The sequence below is a fragment of the Chroicocephalus ridibundus genome, chromosome 13 (assembly GCF_963924245.1).
Source record: "Chroicocephalus ridibundus chromosome 13, bChrRid1.1, whole genome shotgun sequence".
NCBI classification, from domain to species: domain Eukaryota; kingdom Metazoa; phylum Chordata; class Aves; order Charadriiformes; family Laridae; genus Chroicocephalus; species Chroicocephalus ridibundus.
This window is the reverse complement of record NC_086296.1, coordinates 2,059,909-2,082,867: the sequence shown is the minus strand read 5'-3', so window position 1 is coordinate 2,082,867 and position 22,959 is coordinate 2,059,909. Positions and strand designations below refer to the sequence as shown.

The 22,959-nt window shown below is 40.8% G+C and overlaps 3 protein-coding genes across 17 annotated transcripts in view; 1 reads left to right on the top strand and 2 right to left on the bottom strand.

Annotated features, from left to right (window-relative positions):
• The window catches only part of CHEK2 (checkpoint kinase 2), a 19,711-nt gene extending 12,260 nt beyond the window's left edge, over window positions 1-7,451 (bottom strand). For 8 of the 11 annotated variants that reach the window (XR_010073174.1, XR_010073175.1, XR_010073176.1 and 5 more), the window contains exons 1-8: window positions 6,505-7,218; window positions 5,478-5,732; window positions 4,807-4,931; window positions 4,381-4,528; window positions 3,517-3,607; window positions 2,444-2,552; window positions 966-1,019; window positions 124-185 (exon numbers count right to left, since the gene is read on the bottom strand). Coding sequence is in view for 5 of the 11 variants with exons in the window: in XM_063351156.1 (XP_063207226.1) it covers window positions 124-185; window positions 966-1,019; window positions 2,444-2,552; window positions 3,517-3,607; window positions 4,381-4,528; window positions 4,807-4,931; window positions 5,478-5,727 (839 nt within the window). In the remaining 6 variants the exon portion in view is untranslated. Of the gene's footprint in view, window positions 1-123; window positions 186-965; window positions 1,020-2,443; window positions 2,553-3,516; window positions 3,608-4,380; window positions 4,529-4,806; window positions 4,932-5,477; window positions 5,733-6,504; window positions 7,220-7,310 lie in introns of those variants that run through there. The other 3 variants (XR_010073171.1, XM_063351157.1, XM_063351158.1) reach the window with 3 other exon arrangements.
• HSCB (HscB mitochondrial iron-sulfur cluster cochaperone) lies at window positions 7,394-12,135 on the top strand. 4 transcript variants are annotated; one of them, XR_010073178.1, is made up of 7 exons: window positions 7,394-7,670; window positions 7,740-7,836; window positions 8,313-8,402; window positions 8,985-9,129; window positions 10,014-10,061; window positions 10,738-11,046; window positions 12,009-12,135. XR_010073178.1 is itself a non-coding variant. In XM_063351167.1 (6 exons), the coding sequence occupies exons 1-6, from the start codon at window positions 7,456-7,458 to the stop codon at window positions 10,827-10,829; spliced, it is 687 nt and encodes a 228-aa protein (XP_063207237.1). In that variant the 5' UTR covers window positions 7,394-7,455; the 3' UTR covers window positions 10,830-11,469. The 4 variants fall into 4 exon arrangements, 2 of the variants coding, with proteins under 2 accessions (XP_063207237.1, XP_063207238.1); XR_010073177.1 differs by having other exon boundaries at window positions 11,986-12,122; XM_063351167.1 differs by lacking the exon at window positions 12,009-12,135 and having other exon boundaries at window positions 10,738-11,469.
• LOC134522904 (solute carrier family 2, facilitated glucose transporter member 11-like) lies at window positions 11,880-22,959 on the bottom strand. Of its 2 annotated transcripts, none has more exons than XM_063351162.1 (12): window positions 22,458-22,959; window positions 20,401-20,499; window positions 18,608-18,768; window positions 17,855-17,979; window positions 17,469-17,598; window positions 16,122-16,270; window positions 14,893-15,080; window positions 14,277-14,387; window positions 14,062-14,163; window positions 13,389-13,464; window positions 13,005-13,132; window positions 11,880-12,087 (listed from the first exon to the last, which is right to left on the bottom strand). In XM_063351162.1, the coding sequence occupies exons 1-12, from the start codon at window positions 22,509-22,511 to the stop codon at window positions 11,884-11,886; spliced, it is 1,527 nt and encodes a 508-aa protein (XP_063207232.1). In that variant the 5' UTR covers window positions 22,512-22,959; the 3' UTR covers window positions 11,880-11,883. The 2 variants fall into 2 exon arrangements, with proteins under 2 accessions (XP_063207232.1, XP_063207233.1); XM_063351163.1 differs by having other exon boundaries at window positions 22,796-22,909.

Here is a 22,959-nt window from a genome sequence, read left to right as displayed (position 1 = left end):
AGCAAAAGAAAAACCAAACCAAACCAAACAAACAAAAAACCCCAGAGTTCAGAACTATCCACATTCTTTGTGGCTATGAACAACATTTCATTTTATGCGTTTACTTTCAAACAAGTTACTTACAGTTCCAAAACAATGTAGTAATCCTCTGCTTCAAAGAAGTTTTTGATCTTGATTAAGCAAGGCTAATAAAAAAAAGGGGGAAAAACACAAACAAACACACACCAAAAAAAAAGTACAATCATTTGTAAAAACTAACATTATCATCTTAAAGTTCTTATTTCAGTATGATTTCAACCACACCAGTTAAACTAACACTTAACAAAACTGACTAGCACCCCAGGCTTTGGCAAACACTTAATATTCAGGTCTGTTGCCTTCTCCCCTGTACCTACACACACAAGAACATTCAGCTCCTCTGGTGACTGCAGCTCAACAAGTATTCTTATTTTTTCCAGTTGTGAGATATTTTCTTTATATGCCGTAGCACATTGGGAAGCAAGGTAAAGTTCATTAAGCTACGCAAACTTTCTACTTAACAAAAGTAAAAGAAATGCCTTTCGTGGGGCAGGGAGGGCATGCAGAGGAAAGAGGAGATACAAATTCAAACAACTGCCAGTGGAATCTAATCTCTCTATTTTCTTATCTGGCAGTATTTACGAAAACACACATCAAGGAAAGATTTTCTACAACAGTGGATCACGCTGAAACTTCTGTGAAGTTTCTTCTCAAATCTATATTTCAGTTATTCAAAGTTTTAAAACCTCAAATCTGTAAAGGTATAATATACTTAGAAAAAAAAAAAGAAGCGTTCAATAGATTTATTTACAAGAAAAAAAATATATGCATCCTTTAACATATTTTCTAAACAGATAAACTTGGTCTTTAGTTACTGCACTAAGGTCAGTGAACTACAGAAGTACAGTAGGCAGCAAAAAGGAACAAAAAAGTACAGCAACACTCACATGATCTATTTTCTTCAAAATTTCAATTTCTGTATTGATATTAAAAGCCGGATTCTATGAAAAGAATCAAATATCATATTGGGTAAGACAGTGCCGTTCTGGAATAAGACACATCAGAAACAGGAGACCAGAAAAGCCATCATTTCATGTCCCTTGCAACTTTAAGAGACCATAACTTATAATCTTTTTTCCATAAACTGATCAGGTGCCTTCAGTGAATTGAATCAACAGTCTGCTCTCATTATTTGTAGCAAGATATTGCTCCAGACATGTCATTTCACTGCAGGTTAAAAATCTCCACCTAATTTCCAAACTAAAAAAAAAAAACCCAAAAAAAACCTGGCATCCTGTCCTCAGCTAGCTACCTTTCCACCTTAGAATTTTTGCCTTTACAAAAATATTTTCCAGATCAAGTAGTAGTTTACTATACAGTGCCCGATGAAATACTTTTGTCAGTTTGAACAGATTCTGTATATTGTATCTGCGCACTGAATTCCATTTTCTCATCGAAGGAATTAATAAGGTCAATCTAACTTGATTTAATTTTAGTAAATCCAAAGCAGCACAACTTACGTAACTCCTTCCATGTACTTTTGCCTCTAACTGGATTTTTCTCCAAAGTTTATCACATACCCTTATATAAAATTAAAATTAAATAGATACGAAGTTGCTTGGATCTTTCTCATGTTGGAGCAGCGCCACTTGGCTTGTTCTTCTTTAAATCGAAGCGTCTGCTACAAGACCAGATACATGAAAAGCCCTTCCCAAAGGGCTTCATACAATTTTATTAAAAAGTATTATAGAATCATAGGGTTGGAAGGGACCTCTGGAGATCACCCAGTCCAACCCCCTGCCAGAGCAGGGTCACCCAGAGCAGGTGGCACAGGAACGCGTCCAGGCGGGTTTGGGGTGTCTCCAGAGACGGGGACTCCCCCACCTCTCTGGGCAGCCTGTGCCAGGGCTCTGCCACCCTCAGGGTAAAGAAGTTCCTCCTCATGTTTAGGTGGAACTTCCTATGCCCAAGTTTGTGCCCGTTACCCCTTGTCCTGTTCCCGGGGACCACTGAAAAGAGCCTGGCCCCATCCTCCTGACACCTCCCCTTTAAGTATTTATAAGTGTTGATATTATGATGGAGAGTTTGTAAATTTTAGCAGAGTTTGTAAGTTTTCGGTCAGACTCTGACAGTTATGATGTGCCTATTTGATACATTTTAGGAGATAAACCCCACAAGTCTCCCCACCACCCTTTGTGTACACCACATTAACAAACAGTCCTGAATTATGAACATAATGAAATGTGGTCAAAGAATAAAAGCAAGCATTTTCTACAGAACTCTGTAGATACTGTAAAATCAAAAGGCATTTTGAAATTATATACAGAAGACATTATGTGAGAAAATCCTCTTTAGTTAAGAGAGCTGGGGAGTCAGAGAGGTTACCAAATAGACGGCCAAAAGACAGACAAACAAAAATACTTACTGTCTCTCTAATACCACTTGCCACGAACTTCCGTTTATTGATTATCTTTACTGCAACTTTGTTACAAGTGCTCTTCTCAAATGCCAGTTTGACTTCTCCACAGGCACCACTAACATAAAAGCACAGCTACGTTAATGCTTACAAATACTTTTCAAAAATCTGCATAACAAGCATAGACAAAATGAAAGCACTGAATTACACACAATCTGAGGCTGCAGCTTTCAAACTTTCTGAATACGGCATGCTGTCAAAACTTTCTCAGAAAGCATTCAATGGTTAGGAAGTCTGCTTAAGTAGCAAGTGATGTCAAGGGCCACCCATTAAAACATGCAGAAGTAAGTATGTAGAGCAACTAATCTGTTTGTGCAAAGGGTACCCATGAATATCAAGGACAAACTCTGTCAGCATTTCCATCACACAAATGCATTTAAGGGAAGAGAACCTAGTGAAGACTTCTATCAACACCGGGCTGCAGAGATCTGAGGAACAGGTATGACAATACTTTTATTTTTACAAAGTAACTATTATATTACAGGAAGAAATCCTTGTATTTTGCACTTGGATTTGTTTCCACTTAAGCATTCTCCTCCAGATTCTTCGCTGATCGTCTTTGTCCAAAAGATAATAGAATAGTCTTCACTTAAGATAGCCTCTCTCCTTTTTCCTGAAAACAGTTCTTTTCCCTTCTGTCTGAAGGCCTCAACAATGATATTGTAAAAAGCTATATTCTGACATAAAGCTCATCCTTCTACTTCCAGTAACTCAGTAAATTAATCTACAAAATTTAAAATCTTGTTAAGAATCTACAGACTTTATTCTCTTCTAGAGAAAAAAAAAAAAAAAATGTGTTTCACAATTAACGGTAGGTTACAAAACCGAAGCCAATTATAGGAATAAAGCCAAAATTCCTGTTTAAGCTGTTCTAAGGAACAGGTTTACTCAGGTGTTTCATTCATTTTTTCTTCTTTTCTTTTTTTTAAATGGCAGCTCAATTAACGCTGGTAATAATTCCAGTACAGGGTACTGAAAACGGTAATAAAATTAAAGCTTAATACTGCGGAAAGGATGCTTACCTTCCCAAAGTCTTTGACATGATATATTTCTCTCTGAGTTCTCTAGGAAACACCAACTGATCGTCCACCATAAGATCAGAAAATACAAACACTAGGAAGATCAATGGAGAAAGTTTTCCTGTTATTAACTTTAATATTTTGTTACAATGAACTACTATGCTTCCTGAGCCTTTGTAGTCAACAACATAACTAAGAAAACGCTGTCTGCTAGAATAAAAACATAAATATATTAAAAAGTTAATTGATGCTATAAATACATTGGCTATGGGCTAGCAAGGTGACCTTATTACTGAAAACTGACATCTTTGGTATTAACTTCACAACAATGCTTAATCAATTAACAGTATGTTTAAGGACAAAACAGGCAAGAATTTCAATGTCACAGCAGGGAACGAAGAAAAGTGGCAATCAGGAAGACAGCATCTTAGTGGAAAAGCAAAGACAAAGAAACAAAACCCGCCTCCTAATTTTTAAGAGGATTTTTTAATTATTATGCAGCATCTGGTAAGTACCCGGCTTTTTCTCAACTTCCCTTGAATAGTCTGTTTCCCCTGTTCCCACCACCACATGCACAGCGACTGAAGCACAAAAGTGTTTCAAAAATAGGAAGACATCTATAAAGGTTTATACTCCAGTAAGGTCGTTCCTGATGCAGTTTCTTTTAAATCTTCTTTTTTCATTTTTTTTTCTAGGGTTGAGGTGGATATGGATAATTTTTATGCAAGTACTGAAACATCAATTCACGACTGTATTTTAACAGCACTCACAAAGAAGCTCAGCTTGTAAGAAAGATATTCAAGTCACTGCAGAAATAACCTCTTGGTCAACACGTGAAGAACCTATTTATGTTATAGTACATTTTACCCTTATTACTCTGTACAGACAGTGCAATTTCAGAGTTGTGAGTCAGTGGAAGCCTCTTCCCTTTTCCAACGAGCTCTCTATTAACAAAAGTTCCGTTTGCACTGTGGTCTTCAATGTAGGCAACGTAGGAATTTTTTGGACCCATTTCCTCAAAGAGAAAAAAAAAGGAAAGATAACAATAGGGGGAAAATTACCGTACTGTAAAGACACGACAGACCACAGAAATTTACTATTGTTGGCTCAGGAAATCAGACTACTGAGGTTATTTCATGAACTGGGTTAATGGAGTATTGCCAAGAGTCTTGTTAAAGGAGTCAACATGGAAGGTCCTTAAACTTTGATTTCTTTAGGATCCACCCCTGACAAAGTCGATCTTTTTCAATTATGCCAAGCCAGAAAAAGACAGTCATCCTTTTTAGCACTTACCCTGAAAATTCGGAAATGCTTCTTGCTATAGTTTTGGTAGAAGCCAGTCTCAGACAATCCTAGCTTTGAAAAACTATAATCACAGCTTTTGTCTCTTCCAAACCAGTATTCATCATTCACACAGTCTGCAGAGGAGAGGGAAGTAAAGCAGAGAGAGTACGCAAAAGTGCAGGAAGTTATTAACTACAGAATAATGCCAAATGCTAGTACGTAGGATAACAAGGACAAGATTCTTCCTATACAATCAAGTTTATTTGTCTTAATTCAGACAAAGCACAATGCACTATCAACACCTTGTACAGTATTTTAATAACTTTACCCTCTTCAGTAATAGTAGAGCTTTCAGTTCACCCTCAGCAATACAGGCTTATATGATATATAAACAAAATAAATTATGAAATGGAAAAATGAAGTAACAAAGAACACGAATACCCCAGAATTCCTCTAAATCTCCTCTAAGTCTACAGAAGCTGTGTATCTGCGTACTCAATATAATCCCTGGGATGTAGCACAGAATACAACATTATTGGAAAAGTTGCAAGCTTGTACTTAAATTCACTTTGTTTGTTTCAAACTTAAGTTTGAAAAAGACACTGCTATCTACCAAGCTGCTCAAAACTTTTCTAAGGTACTAAAAATGAACCAAGAGGCTTATTACAGTATGCACATACCACAATTGCTGAAACCTTTTCCAAGTGCAAAGAGTCGACCCCAAGGCTGAGGAACAAGCTCTTCAGATTCCTGGTCTTCAGGGATCGATGGAAGCTCCTGAGTGGGAACAGTGTCCAAAGAACTGAGGGTGCCAGAACTTGAGGAAGACTGACTAGTACTCTGTGACCCACTGGAAGAGGAACCGGTACCACCCTGTGACTGTTGGGCACCTTGAGACTGCTGCGCTTCACCTCCAGTCTCTCGAGACATGTTGGCTTCAAACGGAATGTTCAAAAAAACCAGTTACTACAGCAAAGCAAAATTGACAAACATTCATACACTGTACTGTTAATATCCAAACCTATTCTCAGTCTTCAGGTAAGTAAAACTTTCAACCAAAATGTGCATGTGTGGATTATAGGCAAGTCCCAAGAATTTCACAAATCATTATGTTTTTCCCAAGAATTTTGCAAATCATTATGTTTTTCCTTTTAAAAAAGAATGTGGTGCTCCCTCTACTGGTTCTAAAACAACTGCTAAATCTTATTCCCAGATTTTCAAAGTGTGAGCCCTGAAGAGCTCCTGTATTTCACAAACACACGTGCAGCACTCTCTGTCAGAGAATCCCCACACAGAGCAGTAACCACCACAGCTCCCCACACGCAAACGGAAAAACTGAAAAAAGAAAAATAGGAACCATAAAATGAAGTACGTTTTCCTGATGCTGAAAGCACCCAACAGATTTATCAAACAGCAAGCCAATTTGGTGTTTTGGCTGAATATTCCTTTAATATAAGTTATAACTCATGGATTTTCACATGTCTCTTCCACACAGGGTCTATCCAGCAGCTTTATTTACAAGAAAGACACACTTATACATAATTAACGTACAACACTGGCAAACTCAGATACACACCACATCCCTAGCTGTTGCTATCAAAGACAGCATCAAGAAAAGGCAACAAAGGGCATCTCCCTGCCCTGTTACGAAAAGGGAATTTACAGCGGTATCGCGCTTTCCTCCTCACTTAAGAAAAAACAACCTACCAGCCACATCTTTGAGCTAACTCATCTTTAGCTGGTTTTCTCCAAGAGCACCCGTGCTCATGCTGCCAAGGGGCTACTGCACCACCTGTGAGTGACCCTTCCCAGGGCGGCTGCCATCCTGCGGGATCCGCTCCGCTCACCTGCCTGCCTCGCTTTGCCGGCGCCTCTTGGTTTTTAAGCCGGTTGCCATCCAGCTCAGTCTATTAACTCAGACTAATTTAAACCTCCTTACCGGTTTGCTACAGTTCATGATTAGCCATAAACACACCGCAGCGCCCTGGGTACTCTCCGTGTTGCCTTTTGCACGAAGGTGTTCAGGCGCGCTGGCGGCGGGGAAGAGGGAGGGCGGCGGGCCGCCTTCCGGGGCGCTCACGCGGCGGGGCCGGGCCAGGCCGGCGGCGGGCGCTCCGCATCTGCGGGGAGCGGAGCCGAGGGCGGGCAGGAGCCCGTGGCGGCGGGGAACGCCAGGCCGCAGCACCGCCGGGAGCCCTTTCTGTCAGCGGCCTCCCCGCCGGCACCGGCACTGAGGGACGCGGGGGCAGGAATCCCCTCAGCCCCGCCGCCCGCAGCGCCCCCTGCCGGCCGGCGGGGCTGACACGCCCCCCCCTCCCGCAGTAGCGCCCCCTGCCGGCCGCCACAGCACTGCACTCCCGCCCCCGGCGGCGCCGCGCGGCCGAGCGGGCTGCACCGCCCTCCCCCCTGAGGAAAAGCAGCGGCGACCGGCGCGGTGGCGGCGGGCACCGGCGGGGCGGGGAGCCCCGAGAGGCGGGCGGGGCCCGGCAGGCGGAGGAGGGGTCGGAACTCACGGGTGGTGGAGCCCGCGCCGCTCGCCGCGCCGAGCCGTTGCCGCCTCGCGCAGTGCGCAGGCGCCCCGCCACTCCTCGCTACGAACTGAACCAATCAGAGCCCGCCCTCCCGCGCGGGGGCCGCTGGGAGTTGTAGTCCGACGGGATGCAGGCGGTGCTGGGCCGGGCGCGATGGGCGCTCCGCGTCTGCCGAGCGGCCCCGCGGCCCCGCCGCCTCGGGCCGGGCTCTCCGCCGGCCCCGCGGTGCTGGAGCTGCGGCAGCCCCCTACCCGGCGCGGAGGGGCCGCCTCGCTTCTGCCCCGGCTGCCAGGCTCTGCAGCCCCCGGCGCCGCGGCCTGATCTCTTCCGCCTGATGGACTGGTGAGTGCCGGCGGGGCGGCGGCGGGCCCGGCCGTCCGCGGGCCTCACGCCGCCTTCTGTCGCCCGCAGTGACCGCTCCTTCCGCATCGACGCGCAGCGGCTGCAGCGGCGGTTCCGGAGCCTGCAGCGCGCCGTCCACCCCGATCGCTTCGGGCAGAGGCCGCTGGTGAGCGCCGAGGCGGCGGGCGCGGGGTGCCGGGCGGGTGGAGGGGCCTCGCCGCGTCCCGCCGAGGCCCGGCGGTCGGGCTGGCGGGGCTCCCCGCGGGGAGAGGCCGCCTTTCGCCTTGGGCTGTGCCGTCCCCGCCGCCCTCCTGCCCCGGGATTCCCGGGACTCTCCGTGTCCCCGCCGCCCTCCTGCCCCGGGATGCCGGGGGCTCTGCGCTTGCTGTGTCCTGATGCTCGGGAGAGGCCCCTGAAAACGCCGATAAGAGGCTGTTGTGGTTCTTCAGATCCTCTTTGCGTGAGCTGCGTATTTACAACTCCCGACAGCCTTCTTCCTGCTCTTCCTATCTGTTAAAACTCACCTTTCAGTTTTACACACGTGTATTGTTGTGGGAACACTATTTCTCTGTAGGTAACAAAATGTAAGGTGTTTTGCTGCTTGTTATTGACTTGTTACTGTTATTTATGGTCTATTCACAGAAAGAACAGTACTACTCTGAGCAACACTCCTCCCTGATTAACAAGGCCTACCAAACCCTCCTGAACCCGCTGAGCCGTGGCCTCTATCTAGTAAGGTGTCCATTACGTATTTTATCAATGTTCCTGTAACTGATCATAGGTGGCTGGGGCTGCTGTAACGTAATGAATCAGCCCTTTGACTCCATCATTAACAACATGCCCATTTGTGTTCCTCTGAGGAGGAGATTTACCAGGGATTGAAGGAAGAGGGAAAACAAACTTGTCTGAAAAATAGCCAGCTTTTCCGCTATTTTCTTCAATGTTTTGCCGACAATTACTATCTCATTTGCTTCTCATGTGATACTGATTTGTTTCCTGCATCACACATTGTGCTTGGCCACGGCTGTTCCTTTGAAATGTCCGCTGGCCCTTGGCAGCCTTCATTCTGGTTTTTTGCTTTGGTTAACTGCTGGTTTTTAGGGTCTACCTATGGAGGTAACTTTAAGACTGACTCTGTTTATGCACATTTCATATAAATGGGAAGTTTATTCAAATTCAATATTTATTAAAACTGGAAGTTTATCAAATATGAATCTGAGTGAGCCCTGCTAAAAGACTTAATATTCAAGAAAATAATTCACATTGAAATAGAGGCAAGAATGTGTATTTCCAAATTCCCGTTTTCTTCACCAGCTGGAGCTGAATGGAGTAGAGCCGGCACAAGAGACAGACTCTGATGCAGACTCAGCATTTCTCATGGAAATCATGGAAATTAATGAGAAATTAGCAGAGCCTAAAAATGAAGATAGCCTTGAAGAAATTGAAACTTTAATTAAAGGTAGGTTATGATTTGAGGGATTTGTACAGAATTAATTTACTGTATCTTGTATAACACGGGTCTCTCTCTTAAAGCTTTTTCAGTGTGTTTCTCTTAGAATCTCTAACTTGCATTAGTCTTGAATTGACTCACTGCAGTAGCTTCCCCCAAAAAACCAATGTTGTCTTTGCCAATTTGTGCCACCTAAATGTCAAAACTGGCTTGAGAAAATTTGTGTAACAGCACCTATTCTGATGGCAAGATCGGTATAGATGTTAACTACAGAAAGGAACTTCTTATTCAGCCTTTAGCAGATCAGGGCAAGGAGACTGTTTTAAAAGAAAGAACCATTCAAAATGAAGTTTAATAAAATGCTTGACTGACCACGTTAAGAAACTTCTTCATTTTTACAGACACTGTATTTCTTTCACCTTCTTCACCTTAGCAACCATTATATTAAGCAGTTATTATCCTTACACAAGCAACTTCCTTATTTATATTGTTGGTGATACCCAAAATATTGAGTTTATTGGTATATTTAATTCCTTGTAATAACAGTAGTGTGTCAAAAGCAATTAGAATAACTAGAATAAAAACTAAGTAGAAGAAAATTAATTGTAGCAGGGTAAACTGATACACCAAAAGTAATTTAGATTTGTGGGAAGTTAGTGACCGTTGATTTGCATTGGAATTGTTGTCTGTAAACCTGTTTAAACAAATAAATATCTTTGTTTGAAATTATAATATATAAAAAAAGCATGACAGCAGTATTATGGAAAGCGCTCTTAGCTCCCAAGAGACTATGAAACTAGTAATTAAGTTTCCCACCACAGACAATCAGAATGCAGTGGTACTGAATATACTAAGTGTGTAACAAAATGTGAATGGAATAATTTGTTTTACAGTTAAACAAGAAGAACTGACCAAAGAGGTGACTGCAGCTTTTGAAAGAGGTAGCTATTTCTATTAAGTATTCAGCTGCCATACGTACCAGTTATAAATGCTTAAAAATACCACACTCTCTTACTGGCAAATATTTCCTGATCTACAGAACACATATACTACAGAAACAAGTGTTCTTTGTTTGGTATTTAGACCAAATACCTCTAAGCTGGCCTTTCTGCTGATTCAGGAAATTCAGGACCTCACATTAAATTAAAAAAAAAAATCCAGTACAAAAGTTCCAGTTAATTCAATTTACATCAAAACGATCACTTCAAGTGGGAACACAGATGCTAAGAATTGTTTCTTTGTTTGTTTCCCCAAATAGCGGGAAGGACAGACTCTTTTCTTAGTCGAACGCACCACCCGTTCTGAGGTTTCAGACTTGAATTTGGGAAATCTTGCTCTGCTGCCTACCACTGAAGCCGTATGGCAAGGAAAGAGCCAAGGCCTCTTTTAGCCTCAGGTTTTAGGGACTTTCTGTGCAATAACCAACATAACTTTATCCACAACCAAGCAAACCGTTCCAGCCTAGCTTCTTATTCTGGGAAGAAACCTTTGCATTTCTCTCCTGGATCTTGGAATGCCTTTATTGTTAGGTTTATGTAGTACTGTGGTGTAAAACATCAAACACCACGTAGTGCTGTAGTTACTGTAAACTAGTAATGTTTTATTATTTCATTTCAGATGATCTTCAAGAAGCTAAGAAGCTTCTAGCCAAAATGAAATATTTTGCAAACTTAGAAGATAAACTAAAGAAAAAGAAGATCCCTTCCTGATACTGCCTCCTTTCCCATTAAGAGTTAATATTATTTTCAATTAAACAACTGATTTAATTACCAAAATCAGAAGAATGGTGTTTGCTTCCTACGTTTTCATTAAAAGCTTTAATTCTGAGAGAAGGAAGATAAAAGTAAAAGAAATCCAGTGCTTCCTGTAGCACTTAAGTAACAGATGGCATCGGGAATTGCTGACAACCAGGAAAAGTTGTAATAGGTAAGGTAGGACTTCTGTCCTAGCAGTTACAGGTATTGAAAGGAGTATCAGAGAGGCACAAAAACACCATATGTAATTGAGATTTCTTACTTTTGGACTACTAAAATACGAATAATTTATTTTAAATTGAGAAAGAGCCCTGGACAAAATGTTGGAGATTAAGCAGAAAGCTCATTCAAGCTCTCCGTAGTCTCCTCGTGTGTGTTCTGTCAGGCCATCTTGAAAAATCTTTAAAGGTAAATAAAAGGTATTTAATTTGAATCATCTGCCCTCTCTGCTACTCGGTGCTTTTTGTGATGTTGAACGCAGTCTGCCAGGAATTGACCTTCAAAACTAGAAGAGATTTTACCCTGCTGCACAGTTTAAAATGTTAAGATGCCAGGTTAGGGCAAAAAAATAAACCCAAAGCCCAGAAACTGTTTTATTAGTATGCTTTTAGGAAACAAGTCTTTCTAATAAACTTTATTACAAATAACAGCAATTCAGATAGGTGCTGTACTGTCTCTTGGCAGTAAAAGAGCAGCTAAGGAATAATCTGACTAAATCTGCCAGGAGGGGTAAATTCACCGAACACCCTTTCTGGGTTCCTACAACATCAAGTTGTGCCTAAACATCGAGTCTTCTCTGTATGATAGAATACGTTGTTAATGGCATTTCAACAATAGGTGTTTTGACAGCATTTCAGAAAGATTAACTTGCCTTTAATTAAGCTTCCTCTAAATATATAGGAGGATTTAATAAGCTACTTGTTCGTGGCATTACACTGCTAATTTAGAAGACGCTGTTCATAATTCTCATGAAAGTTCTGTTACAGCTGAGAAATTACACAGAATTTTTTTAAAATTCATCATGGAGTTGTCTTCTTTCATAAAGCTCTGTTTCCTTTTTTTTAGCATTTCGTCCAAAATTAAGCTTGTGAAATTCCTTTTTGATTTCCAGAAAAGATTTGTTTTTTGTCTCAGGAATTACGAGGAAGATGAAAGCAGCGACTAAGGAGCACTCCAGTAAGAACACCAGAAAACAATACTGCTTCAGTCCGTTCTGAAAATAAAATTTATTTGATTGCAACATATTTCAAGTGTAAGTGGGTTTGGGAAAATAAAAAGCTTTCTGTTCCCATTCACATCTTACATTGCTGCTCAGATATTTTTAATAAAAAGATGTTCAACCTATCCTTACTTTACATGTAACTTTTTAAAAAGCTTTTTTTTTAGATAAAAGACTACAAAGTGCTGTGCAATACACTTTGTAGTCTTGTATTAAAAAAATGATTTAAACACACACTAAATTCATAACGTAATGACAGGTCAGCATTTGGTGCTTAGCTGTCTCATTTTAAGATTATATTACTTATGTTTTTTCTGAATGTTTATTAATATTTTTCAATGCTATACATTAAAAAAACCAACTATCTTATTGAGAAGCGGAGTTCAACCAAGAAGAAAGGACTGTCAAATTAAGACACCCTGCTGCGTGCTGTTCCTGCATGTTTTGCTCTCAATAACAAGTGCTAAAACTGAAAATACAGAGCTAGAAATTAAAATCTTTACTGTTTTTCCTAATGATCTTCCTGATCACAGAACCCCCTGTATGTAAGTTTAGTGAGCTCTCGCAGATGTAAGCCACTACCCCACGTACTAGTTCCACTCTACTTAGACATAAAAGCACAAGGTACTACTAAGAAATGTGTTATTTGAATCTCAATATCAGATTAAGTTGGTTTTTTTAATCTGAACATGAAAATCCCCTCCATGCATTCCTTTTCATTTTCATTTATCATGTTTCATTATTTTTTGTTAATATCTAAAAAATATTTTAAGAGGGATGGAATCTAGGTTGAGGGACAGTGTGCATCCTATGTTTAAATGTTACCGTATAAGAAAAAGCAATTTGATGGAACCCGAGAGAAGATAAAATGAGAGGCGAGGCAATTAGGAAGAGGCGTTCTGCGTACTTACCACTATGAAGGGAAAGAGCATTCCAATTGTGAAGAAACTAATCCAACTAATAGTCCCTGCTATCATGTAAGCAGCAGGACGTGAAGACTGTATGAATAATTCCGCTGTCAGGGTATTTGTTATGCCACCTGGGGGAATGAGTTTCAGAAAGAGAAGAGGTCGTTAAGCTCAATGTCTGTTAGTGGTTATTTCCAGCGCCAGAAAAACTGAGTTGCTCAGTTTCAGGCTGTGGAGACTGAACTGTTCTTGCGTTCCTCAGGCAGAGCATCAGCAGCCTCCCTGGAAATCCGTATGGCTTGCCCGACACAGCAGAGCTGCTGATGCTCCCGCCACCACCCCATCCCCTCATCTCACTGCCTTACAACATTCACCGCTGTGTAATACCTGGTCCCAACCCAAAGCTCAAGATGAAGGCAAATATAGATGCCATGCTGATGTAAGGCACCCACCAGTACAGGTCCTGGAACAGAAGGGAATGAGGTTTAGTTCAGATTTTGGTAATCTAAAGTTTGCCTTAACTGTTACATTTCCTTTTGCTATTTCATTGCAACTAAGACCAACAGCCATTCATGGCCGTTTACAGCTGATTTATTTAACAGTACTGCTTCAGAGAAATTAAATATAGTTCATTTAATAATTTTTACTAAATGGAGTCTAGTACTTCTGTCGAGATTTATTAGGGACTGAAGCAGACCCTGATGCTTGATAGCACCACTATGTAGTATTTCATCCTAAAGATTACTTGAAAAGCTAGAATAAATGCTGTTTTGTCATCACTTAGTTTTGTCAGCATTAAACTGGCTGCAGATTTGAGACAAATACACGATCAAATCTTAGCTGAGAGCATTCTCTTATTTTTGGTATTTCCCAAGAGAATGCTCTCAGCTAAGATTTGATCAAATCTTCATCTGCAGAATTGATCAAATCTTTCAGTTGCTGCGAGTTTTATGCTGCGGTTTAAACCTGTGCAGCTCTTATCTTCCACCTTGTTTTGAGCATCACAGATTTTCGCTCACTATAGTCCTATCGTGTAATATAAATGAGTCCTCCTTCACACCTGGTAAGTCAGAGAGAAAGTTAAAACAGTGCTCCAAAGGCTCATAAGGAGGTAACCCCCAATGATGAGATATCTTCTTCCCACGTAGTCTATCAGCAAACCCTGGAGACAAGACATAATTTTCTGTTACTATATTGATCTCATCTTTACCAACGTTCCTCTTCAAGAAGAATCGTTACTCTTTATGCTAGGAGGTAGAATGAATTGTTACTTACACAGGTGAGGGCTGTGAGGCATTCACAAGCTCCAGTGCCGAGTGTCACATACGGGATTTTTTCTGCTGAGATCCCAGCTTGTTTAAAAATGTAAGTTGCATAGAAATAAATCTACAACAGAAAAAAAAAAGGGTGGGGGGTGGCATTCCCAATAGTCCAATAGTTAAATTGTCATCTGGAAACAAAGTCAAGTTCATCCTAAACATACAGCTCCATGTATTTTATATTGTGGGTTATTATTTGATGTAAACAGCAAGAAGAATCTGTTAAATTCATATCTAGGTAAATATATTGCTATCATAATAGCAAATACAATTATTCAACTTACTGAATGTAATACTTCACATTCTTAAACCAGACACAATGGGATAAGCTGATCCACCTTTATTTACTTTTTCAGAAGATGTAAACTTAAAGTCATTCTTTAAAGGAATTTACATCGCAGAAATACATAAATGAAAAAAAAATGGAAAAAAGAGAAACACAAAAATAATAGAAAGATATTCTTTCCCATTTCTCTGAGCTTCTCTATGTGGATCCTTCATGTTAATAAAAGGTCAAAAAACAGATGGAAATTAAATAATTCTTTAAGCTGTTTGTAGGTATGAAATCTTACAGCGTTTATCCCGCTGAGCTGTTGGCCCATAGTCATCACAATCACAGTAATGAGCTGCCACCTCACGCCACGATCAGTGAATAATTGCCACGGCTTCTTGGGTTTCTCCCCATCTACGGCAAAACATTCCCGCTGTATGTCTTCCATCTCCCTGCGATAATCCGAAGAACCATGAAACCGCTTCAAAGCTAAAAAAAAGAAGAAAATTAATTCTCTTATGTTTACCTATTCCCCACAACTTTGGGAAAATCATCTCTTTCCATAATGACTGGCTTTAGCTAGGATATGAAAACTTTCTGCTTTAGGAAGCTAGGAAAAAAGTCATTTGCTTTGTGACTTGTTTTTTGCTTGCTGAATTTCCAACATTTTTTTGCTGTGGTGGATTTGGAGATTTCAGTGGCACTACTTTGCTTTTATTTTTTTTTTTTTAATAAGAGTATCTGACTTTGAAATATTCACCAAGCAAAATATTTTGAAGTTTTTTATATCTGAACCACAGACCTCCAAATAGTCTTTTCATTAAAGGAAATTCTAACCAGTTTGAAGTCTTAAACTCTACGCACCTATAAAGTTTTTTGTTATGTCCCTGTTTTTAATTTTGCCAGTGGAATGCATACAGTGAACTGGAGTAAAGATTATAAGAAATTCTTCTAAGGCAATTATTATCAGAAGCCATTTGGATGCAAGACTAAAATCTTTACCTAAGAGTACACAACAGCAGTTCCTCTAAAATATTCAAGATTAAATACATCATAAGCAACAATTTGCCTACTCAAGGGCAACAGTAGAACTTTTGATGATGCTGAAAGCAAACTTTCCAATGCAATTATTATCACTAACAGTGTAACCAGCTTGAAGCTCTCGCCACTCTTCAGTATCAGTTCAGGAGCAACCACAATTCTTGGGAAAAAACAATCCCTGATTATGTTATTTCAAAAATAAATAAATAGAAGGAAAGACCCGAATATGATCTGGAGAATACAAGCTTCACTTACATTTAAAAAATTACATTTAATGAAGCCCAAACTAGATTATAATCCCAAAGGGACGTTATGGTCATCTTGTCCATGGCTTCCAAATTAGACAGAATTAACTCTATGGGTCATCTGTAGTTACCATGCTTTCTATTTCTTTCTATGTGTGTAGTTACTGATAGAGAGAAAAGGAGAATCTGGAAACCAACATACTCTTTCTGAAGACACGAGGAAAGTATAAATGCTGTAAGTTACCTTTGGCACAGCTCAGCTCATCACCTCTGTCTATAAGAAGGTATCTGGGACTTTCAGGAAACCATGGCAGGAATAAAAGTTGGGCAAATGCTGGGAAACAGCTGCTGGATAACAACAGAGGCCAATATGTTTCTCCACCTAATAATTCCCTGGGAGAGGCGTGGAATAAGAAGGGGAAAAAACCACATAGTTAGCTACTGGTGACTATTCAGAAGACTTTTGGGAGCAAGATGTTGGTCCTTTGAGAAGAGTTGCCTTGTAACCAGTTACCTATGTCTTGTGAACCTCAGCAAAAAGAGGGTGGGAAACTATTTTCCAGCCACTCTGAAATCAGGTTTCCCTCAGGAAGAGACAAGCAACCCTACTTTACTGCTGCTTATTGCTGTGTTGGTCCTAAGCATTATTTTCATGTTTGCCAAAGCAGTGTTTTCTAGCAATGTGGGAAAGTAATAGGATGAAGACTTCACCTTAAGGTCAGCAGCAGCATTTCCATCTGCTCTTGAGAATCACACAATAATTTATGATAGAAAGGAAGTCAGAAAGTCATCCGATCCCACCTCCCATTCAAAGTTGGTCTAATGAGAAGGTGTATTACATGGAAAGGAATCATTAAAATTGGTATAGTTAGAATCGGCAGGATGATGTGTTGTGGGCAATATAAACTTGTTAAAATAGAAAGCGTATTGCATTTTAAATACTGATCCTAGCTTACGCAGTGTGAAATTTATATTCATCTTTATTTTGCTAAAGTATCTAGCAAAATCAGTTCATTCAGAACCTAGCAATAAGGGAAAATAAAGAGAAGTCTAAGTGCTTTTGGTAGAGGGACAGAGGAAAAGCAGATAATGTGCTGTTACTCGGGGTACTAGCAGTTGCTCTCAGGGCAGTGGAAAGCTTCGAGCAGACTTCACAAAAGCAGCTTTTCATCTTGAGGTTGGGGAGCCTCTGTTCTTGGAGCTGATCTCACAAGGGACAAAACCAGCAGTAGTGCTACAATACTGAAATCACGAGTCCTTTGCTCTCGAGTCCTGTCTTACGAATGCCCACTGTCTCCAGCAAGAAACTGGCAGAAAATATGAACTCAGCATAAATGTACCTGTTTTACTGATGCTGTTCTGGCTGACCCATCTAAACTGAAATACTTCCCTGGGGAGACAGTATAGAAGGTTTGCAGTTGTAGGAATAATGTGACAAAAGCAGGGTTTTCTTCTTATAGGTAGACCTTCTGTGAGAAGTTGATTCATTAATGTTACAACAGCCACAATGAGTATTTTGCAGGGAGCTGCAGGAATTTGAATTCTTTACATGCGAGTAAGGCAAGGCAGGAAAAAAAAATGCATTTCTAACCTCAAACCAATTATTTGTCCTGTCAGAATGCCCCCAGTCAGAAAGATGGAACTCCCCATGGCCATGCCACCTCTAAGATGTTTTGGGGCAACCTCCCCAATATACAGGGGCTGTACACAGAGCCCAACACCTGCAAGTAAATGGAAAAACATTTTCCTATTAATAGATTTTGCTTTCAAGAGTTACTGAACCTGAACATTTAGGAAATCTGACTTAGTTAATTTCTCTATTAATTTAGCTGCTTTCATATTCCAAGTTAGACTACAAAACATTTTTGTCATCATATCTACAAAGTAGCATACAAGCAAATAATAGCTAAAGAATCAGCAGTAACAATCATTTTTCATTCACCAGTCTACTGAAAGTAGGAACAGGAAATCATTCACCTGAATTTATGCCAATCAAAAACCTTCCAACAATCAGTAACTCAAACAATCCTGTCGGAAAGCTGATGCCCATTAAAATGGAGGCCAGTATCGCTATAATATTATTCATCAAAAGAGCTCCTTTCCTAAAGAGGAGAAAAGCAAACAAAACAACAAACCATTATGAAAATCTGCAATAACATGTTTTTTTTAAAAAAGTTTTCCTTTCTGATACTATGGAAAAAATGGGCTTTATACTGAAGAAACGTGCTATTCACTGGAAATCCAGGTATCTGATACAACTATTTACTCATATTTTAAAAAAAAAGGTCCAAACATAAGAATAATGCATAAATATGACAGCAATGCCTGCCAAGGTAGGAGTGGGGGTTTGTTCATTTATGCTCTATCTATACAGAATGTGCATGAAACGGTACAGATTACACAGCATGTTACAGATTATTGGCATGAAGGCTGCAAATGTGTATGGGGGACCTGTGTTCCCCACCATACAGTACGCGCATACGCCTATTGAGATGTCAATAAATGTAATGGAAAGACTAGACTGGAAGGCTATAATTCAGGGCTCATCATTTAAAGTCACACTGGAAGAAACTGTAAAATTCTACTAGCAAACTGTACTTTGAAGTGAAAAATATTTATAATCAAGTAAGTTACATTTTCTCCCACTCTTTTCCTATTTATTTCCTTTATATTTCGGTGAGAAAGTAGGAAAGGAAAGCATGCTGCTCTACACCTGCTGCTGTAACTCACCTGCCTAGCCGAATCGCCATGCTGCCTCCAATCAGGGCTCCACACAGGCCTCCAAGTGAAAATATAGAAGCAATGACGGACCAAAGAAAAGTCAGCAAATCTGGATTTAGTTCTTTGTGATAACGAGTAGTCCAGGTTTCATTTAAGAACCTGTGTATATGCTGCAGTAGAAAAGAATGATGAATGTGTGGCATTATGTGTAGCCCTACAGCGTAGCACTATAAATAACCTGCACCTCAGTCCTGAAAACCAATTCTGGGAGCTAACAAAAGATATCATCTTAGTTGTATGACATTAAAACCACCAATGACTAGCAGAATCTTCCTTGACCACAATACCATTTCCTACTCCCCATACATCTCAAAGACTGCTGAGCAGCTTTGCTTTCGTACCCTCCCTCAGGAGAGGCTGCATTCCCCCGGAGGAGAAACACAACCTTCCCATACACTGCTACGAAAGAGCCTTGAGGTCCTTCTGAATGAAAGGGGGACAGGGTGGAAGGGTAAACCCTACTGTTTTTAGGCACATCGCAGAGCGCAGAGGTCTCACATAACCTAACACATGTTACTGTGGGGAGACTCATTCCAACACTTAGGTTTAAATCTTCCTGCCTTAATGTAATCCAATAATTCATGGTAAAATTCCTTTCTGCAACTCTAACATTCCTCCACCTTTCTTACAGTATTCACACATCAGAACTTCTAAACTGTTATTCCACATGCTTGGTTTCCTAAAATTTGTCTTTAGAAACTCTGAACTGACATGTATCTGTAATCAGAGGCTCCTGGTTTTAGCCAGCAAACAAAGATTTAATGAACAAAATTTGTGGACTCTCCCTGTTTACAGCATATTACATGTTCTTTCACAAACAGCTTATTTTAACCTTTGTAAAAAACCACAGTGTTGTAGCAAATTCAGTCTTCACAGTTACGTAAGAAAATACATCAGCTGACAGCAGAAAATGATACCAACCACTTTCACAAGACCATTTGCTCAGATCCTTGAGTCATCCACAAAATATGCAGAATCCTCAAGGCCATGGCAATCGATGCAAAAGTAACAAGAAGGTGAAAAATACCTACGAGATACTCAGAAACTACAGATGCAACTTTTTGGCTCTCTAAGATTGTTCTCAGTAAGCTGCCTTGTGATGGACAACTGTAACTATCCTTTCCCCCTATTATCCAGTGACAGGACGCGTGGGAATGGTTCAAAGCGGTGTCAGGGGAGGTTTAAACTTGACATTAGGAGAAATAGTGGTGACATTTTACAGAAACGGTGGTCAAACACTGGAACAGGCTTCCTAGAGAGGTGGTCAATGCCCCACGCCTGTTAGTGGTCAAGAGGCATTTCGACAATGCCCTTAATAACAGGCTTTAACTTTTGATCAGTCCTGAAGTGGTGCTGGTTGGACTAGATGATCGTTGTGGGTCCCTTCCAAATGAAAATGCTCTGTTGTATCCTATCCTATCCTATCCTAAATGTTCTGGGCTATTTTAGTCAAAAGTGTTACCTGGGAGCTGTTACTTATTTATTCAGTTAATCCTTCCAAAACAGACTTTAACAGAGGTATTTATGTGGCACATTTGGCACTTTTATCTGACAGAGAACACCTCTGATGGGAGGTACTCACAAACAAATCCACGTGAAACCATTATGGAAATCAACAAGAATCCTTCAAAGGAGGGGAATCCTGCCTTGGCTCCTGCTGCGATTGCACTAAAAGCGCATTCAGCCTCTCGAATACCTCCATTACTGTAAAACAACCGTATGAACAAGAGACAGTATTTTACCTGGGTGGGGGCATTGATAATGGAAACATTATACCCGTACTGAAAGGTCCCTCCGATTCCAACAGCACAAACAGCAAGAAACAAGGTCCAGCTGGGGAACTAGAGAACAGAAGGGAGAAACAGGCATGAAAAGAGATAGGGCCTTGAACCCACGTGCATATAATATCTAGGAGAAAACCACGGTGAGATATATAATGTATTTAGTTTTGAAGAGTGAAAGTATTTGTTTAGAAAATTACATAAACTCTCCAACTCCTGCAGCAGGAGAAATATTTTGCAATGACTTTGGCCACGATCACTAACACGTTTCAGAGATGCAACAATTAAAGCATCCAGATTAAGTGCAGGCGACACAACCATTGCACTGCTGACAGCATATTTACTGAACTGCGTAAATGCTTTTTGCATGAACCACGGTGCTCACGGTGTCTGTTTCTTATGAAAAAATGTTAGAACTGATTATGTTTGGTGTTAGAGGCACAATGACTCAGTATAAGAATTAACCAAATCCCAATTTCTGTGACTCACATTTCATCTGAGATGTGAGAAGGAACATTTTATTTCCCTCAGCAAGTCCCCAAGTTGATTACTGGATGTCTGCAAGTTAGCAGATGCTAAACGTTGGCATCTTAAATCACAACATATCATTCACTGATAACAGTATTCAATCTAAAGTTCACTAAAATGCATCTTTCAATTTTTCAATATTGATTACCTAGTTACATTCCTAAATCAATATTTAGGAACTAAAATTAATTGATTCACAGACTCATAGGTTTTAATGTCAATATAAGCCACAATTATGATATAGTCTAATCTCAAGAGAGTCTAATTGGTCATAAAACATTATACTTTGGATGAGGCCTCTGGGTCAGAGAAGATCTCCAGAGGTTTATGCAGTGTCTGGTTTTCTGACGTGATACTTCTTGACTCTACTTTTAAATTAATATGATAGTACTAAATATAGCATCCAGTTCAAATCTTTAACAAACCTTCCATTAAAAATTAAGTCCTAATTTCATCTCATAGTATCTTTTTGTCTAACTTCCGCTGGACACAGCGTCTCCTATATTAAAGGCACTACTGTGATCAAATTTACTCTTCCTTCATAGAAAAATTCTGTTCATAATTTTTTTTATAAGCTTGTACTCCCTGAATTTCTCATTGTAAGGTATGTAGACTAGTTCTTCATCATTCTCATTCTTGGTCCAGTTCCCAGAAATGTTATTCCAGATTCTGTACTGTATTCTGAAAGAGCTGTGTCTTTCCTGAAGATAATTCATCGAAACTTCCTTCATTCAGGACTGAAATTCAGAAGAAGTTGCAATTGATCTTATTAAAGTCAAACCCAATTAATATTTCCTTCTGGTTTACTGAGAATAAAAAGTGTTTCTCTGAATGACACCTAAAGCAATTAATTAAGAGTAATTAATAAGGGCTGCAGCGAGTACAGTAGGAAAAATAAAACTAGAGGTGATAAATTTAGGCACTGTGCACTCAGACCTTTCTATTAACCAAATCCTGTCAAGGTATTTCGCGTGTCTCACGGGTACAACCTGGAATCCACAAGAGACAAAAACCAAACAAACTAACAAACGAAAAACCCCCAGAATCATTAACATACATCGCATAACTTACATTTGCTATGACAGCTCTACTCTTCCTCCTGCCCAAACCAGTCTGCTCCTGACACTAACATGGTCTGTCACATCTGAGCTGGGGCCCCAATTTCTTAAAGCACGGACAACAGCCTTATCGGTTCTGCCAGCTACTTCACTCCTGGCAGTTTATAAGCACTTTCGACTCATTTCAGAAACAGGCCACAAACAGAATTCAATTTACATTCAATGTAAAACACAAGGACCAGAAAACGTGCTTTTACAGCTTCCATTTTTTAACACGGCTAGGTGTCTAGGGAAAATACAAGCTTTACAAGCCTGATCACCTAATTTAAAAGTAAACATGAAACAGTCAGAGAATTCCACGTCCGTGCATCGCTGTCAGAGTGACAAACTCTCTGCGGGGTCGGCCCTGGAGGCGCAGGCGGTTCTGCTTACCTTGCTGTGTGCGCTAGACCCTCTCAGCAGGGGCTGCTGCTCCATTCTTACCATGGGCTGAATTTGAGTTCCTTTGCAAAATTTGGTGAACTACACTACAGGAATAAAAGGTGCCAAAGAAGTGGAGTTATCGTATTAAAACACAGATTTTTTTGCCTGCCGTCTCTATCCACTGGGATTCTTCTCAACGGTTCACGAGGTGTTTTATGACAGAAATGTCCAGCTTTCACAAAGCCCCAGAGAGCTTTTCCACGTAATACCACACAGCACATGCATTTTCTTCATGCCGGTCAGAAAACGCACGCATTGCTCAGGCACAGAGCCCGGGCGGGGGTTACCTTGCTCCGCGGTGCCATCCTCCCGCCGCCTCGCCCGCCGCCTCTCTGCGGCCGGGGAGCGGGGGCCGGCTGCGGGCCGAGCCCCTCACCTGACTGGGATTTGGCTGCCGGGCGGGCGGCCCGCCGCGGCCCGCCCCGGCCCGCCCCGGCCCGGCCCGCCGCTC